At 41.2% G+C, this 14,830-nt stretch overlaps 2 protein-coding genes and 1 non-coding gene across 3 annotated transcripts in view; 1 reads left to right on the top strand and 2 right to left on the bottom strand.

Annotated features, from left to right (window-relative positions):
• Window positions 1-14,830, top strand: part of DNAAF9 (dynein axonemal assembly factor 9) — a 67,373-nt gene that overhangs the window by 32,415 nt on the left and 20,128 nt on the right. Inside the window, exons 19-25 of the mRNA XM_048943616.1 lie at window positions 192-242; window positions 1,076-1,163; window positions 5,069-5,172; window positions 8,195-8,341; window positions 12,214-12,302; window positions 12,504-12,602; window positions 12,871-12,988. Coding sequence (XP_048799573.1) covers window positions 192-242; window positions 1,076-1,163; window positions 5,069-5,172; window positions 8,195-8,341; window positions 12,214-12,302; window positions 12,504-12,602; window positions 12,871-12,988 — 696 coding nt within the window. The remainder of the gene's footprint in view (window positions 1-191; window positions 243-1,075; window positions 1,164-5,068; window positions 5,173-8,194; window positions 8,342-12,213; window positions 12,303-12,503; window positions 12,603-12,870; window positions 12,989-14,830) is intronic.
• Window positions 4,449-4,531, bottom strand: TRNAL-CAG (transfer RNA leucine (anticodon CAG)). The gene has a single exon. It is a non-coding gene; the product is annotated as a tRNA-Leu (tRNA).
• Window positions 10,626-14,830, bottom strand: part of PTPRA (protein tyrosine phosphatase receptor type A) — a 553,533-nt gene continuing 549,328 nt past the window's right edge. Inside the window, exon 21 of the mRNA XM_048943627.1 lies at window positions 10,626-11,456. Coding sequence (XP_048799584.1) covers window positions 11,335-11,456 — 122 coding nt within the window. The 3' untranslated portion in view covers window positions 10,626-11,334. The remainder of the gene's footprint in view (window positions 11,457-14,830) is intronic.

Genomic DNA, 14,830 nt, shown 5'->3' with positions numbered 1-14,830 from the left:
CCTTGAATATATTTCTAAGAGCTGTTTCAGCCCTATGGTATCAAAAAGCACAGAGCTGCCTTTGAAGCAGTCTGATCTCTGGACTTTTAACTGTGATTCTTGTTTTCCCTGAACCTTCTTTAATGATTTTCCTTTAAATTAACCTTGTTTTATCTACTAACTGTGCACATGGGAATGTTTTCTGGCTACAGGTTGAAGATAGCGATGTGAAACTGTCTGAAAAGGCACAGCTAATATTGAAGGTAAAATTGAACATTTTTGTGATGAGATTATGAGATAATCAGATGATTTTTCTCAAGATCTAATATTCTAGAAGTTTTGACTGCTAGTAAAGTAGGCATTGAGCATGCTGCTTCTTCCTCTTCTATGCCAGAGTTGTGTTTTTCAAGCCTTGACCTACAAAAGAAGTAAATATATTGTATGTAAGAGTTGGTGGTTTTCTTTCATTGAAGGAATGAAAGGAACAAAACCCAAGAGCACAAAGCTTTAATAAGGCTGAGATTGCATGGAAGTCTTGCTAGGTATTACCCATGGGCTTCATGTGTTCCAAAATAAAAAGACAACAGAACCGAACCTCAGTGCTGCTCTACGTGCAACTTCCTTGTAACTTAATTAGGATGCTAAAATGTCTAAAGGAAAACACTTCAAGCAGTATGAAAAATAAAAGAATTTGGGATCTGGGAACATCTTAAACCACACGAGTTTCACATTTCTGGCTTAATTTGCGGTTTCCAAGGATCTTCATTACAAATAGATTTATTTTCCTGTAGCGTATACTTTAAGTTCAGTGGACTGACAATCTAAAAACCAAAAGCTGTGCCTTGTGGTTGTGACAATAACTTGCAACTTAATAGCTGTTGGCAAAACCATATGGCCCCAGAAAGTTCTTTGAGCAATTATGCTCTTGACATGCTGTGTCTTTCACTGCTTCTGCATCAGCGCAGTTTCAAACTCTTGAAAAGTTCTGACAGCTGCTGTTGAAGAATTCTTAAAGCAAAACCATAAGAGAATATTTCTATCTGAATTGTACCCCATGATGTGGTCTGTGATACTACTGTTTGTTTTTCCTGTTTAGGAAGACAAATCCTTTCTGGGCACTTTACTTGCTGGAGATGATGGAGCTTATATTTATTCTAGCAACCCACAGGCCATGCCTGCAGAAGGTGAGTGCATTTTTACTTGCATGCAGCATCAGTTCATTTTTTGGTGTGTTTTTAAGTATGAGAGATGCACACGTGTTGGGATTCACAAATCTGGTGTCTGTTTGTACCATAGAAGCATAGAATGGCTGGGGTTGGAAGGGACCTCAAGGATCACCAAGCTCCAACCCCCCTACCAGAAGCAGAGCCACCAACCTCCACATTTAATACTAGACCAGGCTGCCCAGGGCCCCATCCAACCTGGCCTTGAACAGGCTGTGCCTTCTCCTTTAAGAGCTCAAGTAGCACAAGTATCCCAGTAATAATATGACTAAAGACAACTCTGAAGAACTGTTAGCTGGATTTGCCCTCACTTCACACTCGTTGCAATAATGTCCCTCGCTTTGCTTTCAGAAAACTCAGAGCAGAATAAATGTTTTTTCTTAACTTTCTTTATTAGGGCATAGCACTTCTATGTTCCTCTGTCCAGAGAAGGTGCTGCTGTCACAGTGTAGTTGTACAGCAATCCAGTACAATGACTACTGTTTGAAATCTAAGTGGTTTATATAAGCTGACAGACTTTCAGAGAAAATACTCAGCTTTCATTTTTGTAACTACAGAGGGAGAGGACTGAGGATAAATGACATGCAAGACAATTAAACAGCTTTCACATGGTGGAGTTTATTTGCACTCTAAGGATTTTAAGGGAGAGGTTAATGTAAAATAACATACTTAGCAACTTTGCAGCACACTGCTGGCTGTGCAAGCTCACTCAGTAAAACCAGAAGGCTGAATGGTGAATTTTCCCTTTTTGCTACATGAAAACTTGCTGTCTGCTCCACTCGAGCTGTTTTTTCCCTGTTTTGGTACATTTGACTTAAATGTTTCTGTAACTCTTGGGTTGGAGGGTTATAAGTAGGTGATAGAAAGACCGTTGTGTAACACTTCAACGAGTGAGATATTTGCTTAGGTGTCAAGTGAAAATCAACTTGATGCCATTCCCTTTCATGTGCAGCTCAGTTTGCTGTGCTCCCATTGGAGCCCTGCTGGGGTTGCAGCCATGTAGATAGGAAAGGTTAGGTGGAAAAAGGTGCTGGCATGGGCACACGTCTCTCTATCATTTGTGCCTTGCTATATTAAGCTTTATATGTTGAAAAGTCATGTGGAAAAAAAATATACAGGCTTTTAACCCTTTTCTTTGGCACGTTAATATATCTATGCTGTGCTTTTGTAGGGTGAGTCAATCACTCTTACCAATTAAGCTGTTGCTTCTGAGGTTGATGACACATTAAAAATACATACATAGCACACCAAGTTGTTCTTTTGACTGTCTTTACTGCTAGAAGAGGCCATTTTGCTTTTGATTAATTACTGTTCTTCTGGGCTTCCTTTTCTAAAATAGGAAAAAAAGAACTAAATCTGGCTTCTGCCTGTTTTCCTGACACGTTCACAGAATCACCAAGGTTGGAAAAGACCTTCAAGATCATCCAGTCCATCCATCCACCTCTCACCAATAGCTCTCACTAAACCATGTCCCTCAACACGTAATCCAAATTGTGTGATTTTTCTTTGGGATCTGATAAAAACACAGTCCCAAGTGCTGGGTTTTGCCATCCTTACTCCTCTCCACATCAGTTTCATGAGGTACAGCTTTCTGGTGTCGTGAACAACGTGGTGCATTTGTTGACACCTAAGCTTTGTCTCCATTTTACTTGCTCTGAATTCAGATCTTGAATTCGTGTTGCTAGCATTGCCCTACTTAGAATAGCAGTGTGTTATATAATAGTCATCTTTCCAATGCAGCTTTAGTGTTAACTGAAAGCTTCACTCCAAAACAGCTGTGTTCACAGCTCACAGACTCTGCTTTTTAGGTGCCTGATAGAATCACTACCTAAACGTTGTGACTTGAGTCATATCAAGCTCTGCTCAGTGTTATGGCTTCATAAAAAAATGAGCAGTTTTGAAGATCTCACTCTGAGTTACCTTTTCAAGAGGAAAATGGTCCAATTCTTCATTGTTTACCTAAATGTTGTTTGATAGATGGAGCTGTGTGTGCAGTCATTTGTAACTGTATCTCGTAGCTGTTCTGCTGCTCAGCTTTGCTTTTTCTTAGAGCATAGCTCCAAGCATTGCTGCTCTGTCAAATGAGATAACCTTTCCATCGTGTGCTTCCCTTTATGGGATGTGATCCTGCTTTCAATGCATAACGTAGCACAGGTAGCAGAGGTCCAGTGAACAGCCCCAGCTTATGGCTTCCCTATGCCAACCAGAAACTAGCTGTTTGCTGTATCAGTGTCTAGGACTTGGATGGAGCTGGCTTTTTATCCATGACGCTGCTGAGCCTTGCTGCTACTTGTCTTTCCAGCTGGTTCTCCCTGCCAGCAACCAGTCTGTTCTCGGCCCTGCAGAGAAGGATCTGGGGATCTTGATGGATGAAAAGCTGAACATGAGCCAGCAGTGTGCTCTTGTAGCTCAGAAAGCAAATGGTAACTTGGGCTCCATCAGAAGAGGGGTGGCCAGCAGGGACAAGGAGGTGATTGTCCCCTTCTACTCTGCCATGTGAGACCCCATCTGCAGAACTGTGTCCAGGTCTGGAGCCCCCAGTACAAGAAAGACAGGGAGCTGTTGGAGAGGGTCCAGAGGAGAGCCACAAAGATGAGCAGAGGGCTGGAGCATCTCCCCTATGAAGACAGGCTGAGGGAGCTGAGTTTGTTCACCCTGGAGAAGAGAAGGCTGCGGGGTGACCTCATTGCAGCCTGCAGTACCTAAAGGGAGCCTGCAGACAGGAGGGGAATCAACTCTGTGAAAGGGTAGATAACAGCAGGACAAGGGGAAATGGTTTGAAGTTGAGGGAGGGAAGATTGAGGTTGGATGTGAGGGGGAAGTTCTTGACAGACAGAGTGGTGAGGTGCTGGAACAGCTGCCCAGAGAGGCTGTGGATGCCCCGTCCATCCCTGGAAGTGTTGAAGGCCAGGTTGTTTGGGGCCCTGGGCAGCCTGGTCTGGTATGAAATGTGGGGGTTGGTGGCCCTGCATGTGGCAGGGGGTTGGAGCTTCGTGATCCTTGAGGTACCTTCTGACACTGGCCGTTCTGTGATTCTGTAAGACATCATGAAAAAAGGAGTTAAATGAATTCTCTGTCTCCTCTCTGCTATAGCATGCAGTGGCATGCAGGAAAATTGCTGCTGCAGGAAGCTGTCTCAGAACTCCAGCACAATCAGTGTTAGGAAGGGGTCCTGTGGTCCAACTGCTGCTCAAACAGAGCAGCCCAGAGTGAGGTGCTGGGGGCCCGCTGAGAAAAATGACAACTTGTCAGAAGTGGGATTCGAACCCACGCCTCCAGGGGAGACTGCGACCTGAACGCAGCGCCTTAGACCGCTCGGCCATCCTGACAGTGCTGCTATGTATCTGAGACAGTGATGAAGTGTTTAGGCAGCGTGTGCGTGGCTTGTGTTTGGAGTGGGTGTGAAATGGGTGTTTTGGTGTATGTGAGAGAAACAAGACGAGTCTGCAGGCAGAGGATTCTCTTAATGAGAAAGTAAAGGGAAACCATCGCCTCAAACATCTATTTTTTTAATGTCTGCATGATAGTTGTTATCATTTTGTCACTTTGCTGTATGCCTGCAAGCCTTTCTGATTTGATGATTTTCATGATCAGTGAGATTCAAGGGGTAAGACTAAAGCAAATGCAGACATAAACATAGCCATGATTACTTCTCTCTTCAGTGAGACCCAGTGAGCAACAGATAACCGTGCTGAGTGCTGCCTGAAAGCTACTGCAAAATTTTACTGAGGTATATTCCACAGAAAATATGATAAGATCCTGCAAGAACAGAGTTTGTTCCTCAGACAGAAGAGACATTCTTCACACAATGCTGAGATACTGATATATCTCTAAACAACTCTTGTTTTTTTCCTTTCAAATGGCAGGCAAATTGTACTTCTTCTCAGATGGCATTCTATTCTGCGATCCCCACCATGGCAGCATTTCCATTTCAAAGGACCACATCAATTCCGTTTCTCTGTATGATGGGGTGAGTGGTTTTGTTTGTTCCTTCTATCATAAACTTTTAAATCAAATTTTAGTCTTGCTTTGAGGGTACTGATTCAAAGTGTTCAATGTTAGTTATGTTTCTGAGTGTGTATAAAACTAGTAAGTGATGCAAACATATCCCCAGGCTGGATGTGGCTCTGGGCAGCCTGGTCTGCTGATTGGCGGCCCTGCACATGGCAGGGGGGTTGAAACTAGATGATCATTGTGGTCCTTTTCAACCCAGGCCATTCCATGATTCTAGGATCTATAGTTTTAGCATTGGTTGGCTAAGTCAGTTATTGGTCCGTGAAGCTTTAAGGAATAGAGGTGAGTTATTAGGCAGTGTTTTAACTGTGTAAAATTGCTCTTTAATGGAAAAGCTGAATGTAGCATTCATAAAACACCTAGATAGACCAGGCAGAGAGAAGCTCAAGGCATTGTGAAATCCTGCGCTGTGTCAGAGAGTGAAATTCTGCATTCTGTTCAAAATACATTTAACCTTCAGCCAAACATTTGTGGCAGTGCACTCCTTATCTCCAAGGGTCATGAGAGTGTCTGTCTCATGTCGTAGGGCGTTGTGTAACTGACAGGGTGCAGGGAGGGATTGCTCCGTGTTCTCCAGGCTGAGAGGTGAAACAGAACGACGTGCTGCTTGTGATTGTGCACATGCCAAGTAATGGTGCTAAAAGACACACTGTGAGGCGCATACTTCTGCCATTCTCATGATCAATTTATGTCTCTCCACTTAGTTTGCTAACTCTTGCCACCTAACAGTCTGCCTTTCTGGCTTAGTGAAATTAAGTTAGGTCCATGGCTGCAAAGCTTTTTGCTTTCCTCTTCAAGGCAGGCACGCTGCCTTAACCATTGCTTTTCAAGGGTGGAAAAGAGATTATTTGGGTAGGTTATTGTTTGCTAAGCACCCTCCAAAAAAAATCTTTGTTTCCTTTAATTTCTGTTCTCTTCAGGTGCAGCTTTACGCTTTTGTTCAGTGACCTCCAGAAGGCATTGTGTAGCCTCCATTTCATCATATAATGGAAGAAAACAGTAAAATACAATAAAAGTGTGTTATTCAAAACGATGGAGAGAATCTTACCTTAGCTGCCTTGTCTTGTACATCGTATTGCTTGCCCCGTGGTCGTTTAAGAAGCTATTTTAACACTGACCTTCCTTCTATTGTTTGAGTCAAGACACTCACTTTCATAAAACTTGCTATTTATGGGACCTGGATATCATTCTTGACCTGGTGCCAGATTTTTGTGTCAAGTTAAACCTTGACAAGGGAGCATTTTATTGTTCAACTGACTTGGCGTAATGCAAGGGTGGGGAGCTTAAATGTTGAGAAGTGTCAGGAGAAGAAAGGTAATTGTTAGCATGTTTTTTCTTCAAGTTATTGCGAGGACAGTATTGATGAAAAGTGGAGGATAATTAAATGCTGGGATTCAAGTAAAAGATACAAAGAGCTACAGTTTCTTAGCAGCTGTCTCAAGATGCTTCTCTCCCTGACTTGCAAAAGTTTGCATTTCTGCCTCTTAACGTGTTGTAAGCTTCTCTCTTCTGGGAGTCTGAGCATCTAGCTGCCAGCTATGCTCCTGGAGTTGTTGGGGATCACAGACATCCAGCACTGGTCATTGGGGATCACAGACATCCAGCCCTGGAGGATAGGGCACATTGCTCGCAAAGCTTTGCTGTGAAGGTTGAAAGCAAATAACATCCTGTTCCAATCTTGTGAGAGCTAGACACAATCTCTACTTTCCTGGGATGTGAAGCACCACTCTGCTCTGTTCTAGCATAATACCAGCCATCCTAGGGGGTAAAAGAGGATAAAATATCCAGCAGGCTGCTTTGCCCCCCAGTCTCCAAACTTCCAGGTTTAGTTCTCTTCTATAGTGTTCAATGTCTCAGTAAAGTTTAGCAAGGCATCCTAACTGTATAAAGCTTAGAGACACTTAGTTAATTTCTACTAAGTATTGATGTTTGTAAGTACTTGAATCTAGTATTTGATTTGGTCATTAGTCATGAAGTGAATAAATATTATGGAGTGATAATTAGATTGGGCATTTCACATGCAGATTGCAGCGTGTGAGTTTGCTTTTCACTTGCTCTTCATGACATCTTTGTTACCCTGTGGAATTCAGATCTAAGTCTGTGGGTCCAAAAGCTAAAAGCATTTTCTCTTAAGAGAAATTCTCCTCCTAGAATGCCTTTTTATTGTTGTTCAGTAACCTCAGTGACTTCAGGAGGTGACTTTTATAGTTAAACCCTGAGTCAGCAAAGGGTGTAATTCACCTCTGAGTCAGCAAAGGGTAGAGGTCCTGTTTGCAGATGTCACTGAATTGATACCATTGAATTGATTTACTTGTGTAAATGTTCCCCAATTTGAGCCTTCTTTTAAAATCAGTGAGGAGAGTTCTTTCAGCTCAGTTTGCAATAGCACCATGCCATCCTCTTGATGTCAGATTGACATTACTCTTCTGGAGTGCCTGTGTCAAAGGAGATGGATGCAGATATACAGCTGTTCAACGTTTAGATGTTGAACTGGGGGACATGGATAAGTGGGGAATTTTGGTCATAGGGGATGGTTGGACTGGATGATCTTAGAGATATTTTCCAACCTTGATGATATTATGGACTCTATGAGATAAGGGTGGCTCTGTAATGCTTCAGCAGGCCTAGAATTCTAGCTTTTGGGGGAAGGAATAGATATTAAAACTAAAGTGTTTTGTTTGTTTTTTTTTGTGTGAGTGCTTTTAAGGATTCAAAGCTTGTAGGAACAATCTCAGAGGCTTTCTTTTAACGTTTATGATATTGCTAATTGCTGCAAGGTAGAAACTGAGAAGTTGTGCAAGTGGCTGCAGGTAATTCTTGCTGCACACCACTTCTATGGAAGCTAAGCCATTAAGACCTTTATGAGTGCCAGCTGTGACTTTCACTTTTCTTTCTTGATATGTTTAACATTTTAAGATTTTTTTGTTCTCACTTTAACAACTGTTATTCACAAATTATCTTGTTTATTCCTTTTCTAGGATTCGACTGGCATTGTTGCTGCTCTCTTTGTAGACTTCAAAAGCTCCTTGCTTGCTCATCTACCAATTGAATTCCATACCCGAGACAACTTTTTGATGATTGCACTTTTTCCCAAAACCAAGATTTATAAAGCTTTTTATTCACAGGTAAAGTAAATAAAGGTTAGAAACTTCTTTTTTTTCTTCTCCCCACTCAAAACAATTATCCTTCATGTTTGAGAGACAAGAGTTGAATGTGTTAACATCTGCCTTGAGTAACTACGTTTACAAAGAAAAAGGGATTTGTTTTTCACATTAAAGAGCTGCTAAAGCTTGTCATCTGGTAAGTAGGTGCAGGAAAGTTTAAGATATGGAATCATTCTTCAGTTGTTTATCACAAGCAAAACCTCTCCTTGCAACTCCATGCTCACACTTTGGAAGGGAGAAGAGGTGGTTAATATTGATGGAGCAACAGGTTAGGAAATAGATTGAAAACTTCTGTGAAAATGGATGGAGGGTATTGAAAGGGGGCTTTGATTTTAGAAACTGCTTGTTGTCTTTCATATTTCAGCTTTTTTCAAGGTATAGCAGCCTACAACTGTAGGAAGGGCTTTTGCAGAGATCTTATTCATTAGTGGCAGATAACAAGGGGAGGTAAGCACAGACTGCAGCTTTGAAGGTGCAAACTGAATATTAGGAGAGTGGTATTCAGCAGAGAGAGCTGCAGCAATGGAATAGGGAACTCAGAAAGCAAATCTCCAGCTTTGAAGGTTTTGGAAACTTGGCTGGGGAAATGAATGGCTAAGCTGGTCTGTCCTGCTTTCATCAGAAGGTTGGTATGGAGACTTTCAGAGGATCTCTTCTAGCCAGGAATCTGGCTTTCCTGCAAGAGCTGTGGCAACTCTTCTGCAGATTTGAAACGGCTTCAGGCCTCCCTGCATTGTAGTCCTTCCCAAGAGCTGATTGCTCCTGGTCTTAGGAATTTGCACTAAGTCTGAGAAACTTCAACTTAGTGTGCATTTCTAGTGATTGTGCTGCTTGCTAGGGCTTAATGGTCACCATGTGCTTTCATTTTGTCTTCTGAAGTCAGTGATTGCTCTAAGGCTTGTTTTCTAGTGGTTGCATTTTAAATGTAGTGCTGGTGTATAATTGGCTACAGCAATTGCATGTAGTGGCAGAGGTTCTATTGTGTTTCTTGTGGTTAGACACGTTCGGATTGTGATCCTTTGGGAAGTTTGGTTTAAGTCTTTAAGTATCCCATATGGCACTGTACTATTTTCTGAGTAAATTGGCCTCATGCATTCGAATGCAGAGGCTTTTAATGAGCAAAACTTTATAACAATAGCTTTTGAGGAAGTGAGTCTGGAGATTTTAGGAGTTCACAGGGGTTTTAGCAGGCGATCATAAGCCTGGACTGGAAAAGACCACCTAGATCAATGTGTACAGTCCCCACTGGTAGCATTAATGACTCCATAAAATTTCTCCTTCTTTTATCTTAAGTGCTTTGACTTCTCCCACTATGTTTGGCTGGGGATGTTTTGTTTGGTTTTGAATTTCTAACTGATTTTATTAGGTCTACTTTTAAACCTGGTTTTATTTAGTTTTCCCAGTGGGAATGTTTGAGCTATTCAGAGATTTCAGACCTATTCTTTCTGGCTTATTTGGCCTGATGAAATAAAACCAGATCCTTTTTAGTCTGCCGTTATAAAAATGTTCTTCTTTCCTCTAATCACTGTAATAGTTCTCTTTTGATTTGTTTCTTTTTTGACTGTAGACATCCAAACTGTGTGCAGTATTGTAGAGAGGGGTATTTCTTTCTTCTATAGACAAAATAATAGTGCTCATCAGTAGTTCAGAGTTGCCTGCAGTTTGAATTTGCACTACTACTTCATTGGAACAGGCTGCCCAAGGAGGTTTTGGATGCCCCATCCCTGGAGGCATTCGAGGCCAGGCTGGATGTGGCTCTGGGCAGCCTGGTCTGCTGGTTGGTGACCCTGCACACAGCAAGGGGGTTGGAACCAGATGATCATTGTGGTTCTTTTCAACCCAGGCCATTCTATGATTCTGTGATATTGTCTAGAGTTAACAGATAGCAGACCTTTTTTCTGAGGAACACCTTCAGGTCCCCTTCTGCTGGGGCATGTTTAATAGGCACGACGGTGATGGATTGGCAGTTGGACTTGATCCTTGTGGTCTTTTCCAACTGTAATGATTCAATTATTTCACCATTGACACTCCAGCTGATTCTAGTAGTGCTTGTGTCTTCATTCTTGCTTTCTTTCTTACCTGCCTCATACTTTTGTCTGGTGCATTCCACTGTTATTCATTAGATAGTTGTTTCTAAAGCATCACAGTGCTCCACGATGGTCATCCAACTTAGTTTCTTCACAATCCTGTTGATTCACTTCAGTTCATATCAGATCATTGCAGATGGTGTCATGGAACCTACACTTCAGCAACCAAGTCACAGTTTTTAGGATTTATCAGTTTCTGATCTGGCATCAAACTTTGCTTGAGTTCAAGTGGATGAAACGTATCGTTTGTCTAGGAGGTGGTATCTCATGAACGAAGACTGTGCATGAGACCAGGTGTTCCTCAGTATGTAAGCCATGTGAATCAGGTATTATATTTTGTTAGTGTCTTTCTTCAGCTGTTTATTGCTTTTCTCCAAAATCTATTCTAAAACCACGTACAACTGGAGTTCTGTAGACACGTTTGTTGCTCGACAGACCAGTAGCTGCAGGGATTCACTGAACTGCAGCTCATGGTTTTACTTTTCTGCAGTCGTATGACATGTGGTCCCTTGTTTAACAGGCTTCATGTAAGTATGATCTAATTACTTTAAGCCCCCCTTGAAATAGAAAACAGCAGTTCCCCATCCCTTCAGATCTCAGTGCTTTCTATTCCTTGGAACTGCAGTGTTGGTTGCAAGACTTTAAGCACGCGGCAATGGAATCTGGTTGGAGGATCCTGCAAAGAGGCAGCAGTTTCTCTCACATCTTCACTGTAATTGATAGTTGAGGTGGCTTTGCTTAGGCTTTGGGATTTTCTCTGTTGTTTTTTCGTATTTTATAATACTGTAGCAGCTTTTTTCCTCTCTTTTCAGTCATACAAAAGGGACTTTTTGTAAACCAGTTGTCTTGGTTTCTTTTTACAAGTTCTCACCCAATCTGACCTGCGTTTTCACCCAGCCCTTTGACTTCTAAAGAGGACATATTTCTGTTTACCAGTCCCTCTTCCCATCCCTCGTAGACATTTTCCTTGGTCTCTTCTACACATTTCTTGAAGCCATTATTTCTTTGGCTGCGTGGCTCGTTCTGCAGAAGCAATTCAGGCTTTTGTTAATATCACAACTTTATTTTATTTTCATGTGTTTTGTCTCGGTGTTCATTGTGCTTGGGATGCCTATTTGTTAATGGCAAGCAGTCTTCCTCCTCACACTCTGCCCAAATTGTTTCATCTTGTAGAAAATTATTGTGAAAAATGACAATGGCAGTTGCCTTTACTTAGGAGAAGAAGGGAAATACTGAATGCTTAAACGACTGCATGATTCATCTGAATCTGATTTCTAGTTTCAGAATGCCATTCATATTAATGTGACTTGGCCAGAGCAGTAGGATGTCAGCCAAAATACTGTTCCCTAGAGAAATGAGGACTTAGTAGGTTGTGAAAAGACATTTTTTCTTAAATTTCTAGAAATAAGGTTGCTGCAGTCTTACCTAATGGTAATTAGAACAGTAATTAAAGGAGATATATATGAATTCAGTTCCTGCTGTGCTGCAGTTGGACTGTAAGTGCTTTGCATTTGTAGTAGTTAGGCATGCCAGGACTGAGTGATAAATGTTCCAGTCTGGTAAAGCTTTCAAATCTAATCTGTGGAGACTTACTCTGTGTTTTGAATACTTTCAACAAAACCAGTATTGTGAAAGACAGTTGTAATGGCTAGCTAAAATGAATGTATCTTATAGGTGAGTGAAGGCAAGTCTTAACACAAATTTTGCAAACTAATGATTCTTATGAGTTGTCCTTTTCTGTTGCAGGTTTTCTCTTCATGGCAAAACCAGACAAACTCAGGATTATCTTTAAGGGTTGTCCAGGAAGAATTCCTGTCTGTGGAACAAAAGAGACTGTAAGTTCGTGCTACGTGTAATTGTAGGTTAACTATGTGCTGTTATCAGAAAAACGCTGACACAGATTTTGATAATGATTCAAAAAGAAATTGCTGCATTCTTAATGCAAAGCTCTTTTGGTTTTTTGTGCCATCTGGTTTAAAGAAGAAAAACTTCTAGGCTTTTCTTTCAACTAACCAATTAATTCTGTGCTTTTTTAGGCATTCCAGTGTTCAGAAGCTGTTCAGTTCTTTGTCTTTTCCTTCTGGGGAAAGATGCAATGAGCTGAAAATATCTGCTGCCCTCCCAGAGTTAGAGAGGTGAGAAATGATTTCTATTTCTAAGGCATTAGGCTCAAAAGGAACAGTGCAAAAAATATTTTGGTACACGTAATGCTTGTCTAGAAATTGCTTATGTACTAAGCCTGTCTTCCCACTTGATATGTTTTTGAATTATTTTGAATTATTTCCTCCCTGGGAAGCTTCTGTTTGACCTTTTCACAATGCTACTGGAGTAATTTCCCAGCTAGTTATACAAATGAAGTATTTTGCTCTTAACTGGGAGAACATATCTTTTCTTTCCTGAAAGGTTCATGCAGCACTTCGCTGTCAGCAGTGTCAGTCGTGAGCCAATAATGTCAGCACATCTTCCTATTTTATTGCAACAGTCAGAAACCATTCCTGACAGCAGAGCCGAAAGCGATAAGGTAAGCAAGCAGTACAGCATTGCCTCCCATCCCTAGTCCTGTTTACTACATAATTGTCCAGAGAGGCTGTGGATGCCCTGACCCTAGAGGTGTTCAATGCCAGGTTGGATGGGGCCCTGGGCAGCCTGGTTTGGTATTAAATGTGGAGGTTGGTGGCCCTGCATGTGGCAGGGAGGTTGGAGCTTGGTGATGCTTGAGGTCTCTTCCAACCCAAGCCATTCTATGATGCAGTGTCATCCATTGCAAGACAGATGTAAACCCTCTCTGCCTCCTTTCCAGTACCACCAGTTCATCCTGAGCTTGCTTCAAGTCTGTTCCTTAGAATAAATTGCCCTGTCCTGTTTCCCTGTTTATGTGACTTGTTTTTTCTTTTTCATATAAACAATCTTTTGGAAGTGCTGATGGCCCTTCAACCTGATAAAATACAGGCAGAAAATGAGGAGCAGATCTTCAACTGAACATTTTTCTCTCATGTCCAGAGATTCAGCCCCGAAGCAGTAGTTTGTTTTTATGAATTGCTGAATAATTTAATGGAATTGTTCTCTGGAACATAAGTCCTTTAAATAGCATGGAGGTAGCACATGATATTTAACATTTGCTGATATTATCTGTGGAACATTCTGTTCTCTATAGGGGCAGCAACAATTGTCAAACTTACGGGGTGCTTTAAATAGGATTTCAGTAGAAATTATTTCTTTGTAACTTTCCAGCATTTGAAGTCTGCTGTCAGCAACAAAACCAAGGCAGCAGAAATATGGCCTTTTTCTCTGAATATTGTAATATGATGACAGCCTTATTTCCTAGGGTCTAGCTCAGCCACCATACTGACATTTAATTTAAGTATTAAATAATAAGCCCTTCCTTCTGGTGTTAGATCTGATTTTAAACTTGGTTTAAATGTCTTTGTGAATGGTTAAAGATTCTTTTAACATTCATACCAGTTTCTGTAAAGCACTCAATCTTTTCCTCTATATTTATTATATATACTCAATGCCTGTGGGCATCCAAAATAAAACAGGATACAAATAATGTACAGGTGACTGTCTTCAGCAATAATATGGCTAGAATCTGGAAGAGGTAATTAATCTGTTAGTAATAGGAACCATTACCAGAGTAATTTCCTTCAGCACAGCACAGAGTGGTTTTTAACCACATTTCCAGAGCTCATTTGCTTGCCTCTGTACCACGTGGTTTAGAGCTATATATGCTTTGGAGTTGCACTCTGGCTCTCTCTGTGTTTCTCTGCTCTGATCCCTCTCTGAACACCTCAAAGAATGCAAAGAATGGCAGCAGGGCTGCTGTATGCAGGAAAACTCTTGCCATGTTGGAGCTGTTACTGTGCAGCCTCTTCCCAGTCCTCCTCAAAGCTGCACAGAGTTTTGCTTAAAGCTGTCATCAGTTTTCCTTACAACACACTCAGCATTCAGTTTCAGAAACCTGGTGTTTCTCTGTGTTTGACAGCAGGGCTGTTCAAAATACATCATCACTTCCTTGGAGCTGTTTTCTCAAACGCTGTTGTATGTATTTAAATTTACCCTTTTCATCATAATCTTTTTGGTGTCTGCAGTGTTCTGTCTCACATTTGCATTGATATTTACATTAGTGTAGATTTTAAGGTGAGGTTTTGATGTAATGGTTTTTTGATAATAGTCTGTTGTATTTGATTATCCTTTCATTGTATTTAAGGTATGAAAACAATGATAAAACATCTTTCTTAAATGATCTATTATCTGATTGAATATGTAAATGCTTTACACTCATTGTTCACTGCCTTGCTGTTTGTGTGAGTTAATGCCGCTTGATTTTTGTATTTTGATTTGAGGTTTTATGGAGATAAAGCAT

Source organism: Lagopus muta, chromosome 4 (assembly GCF_023343835.1).
Source record: "Lagopus muta isolate bLagMut1 chromosome 4, bLagMut1 primary, whole genome shotgun sequence".
Taxonomy (NCBI): Eukaryota; Metazoa; Chordata; class Aves; order Galliformes; family Phasianidae; genus Lagopus; species Lagopus muta.
This window is presented reverse-complemented; position numbering and strand designations above follow the sequence as displayed.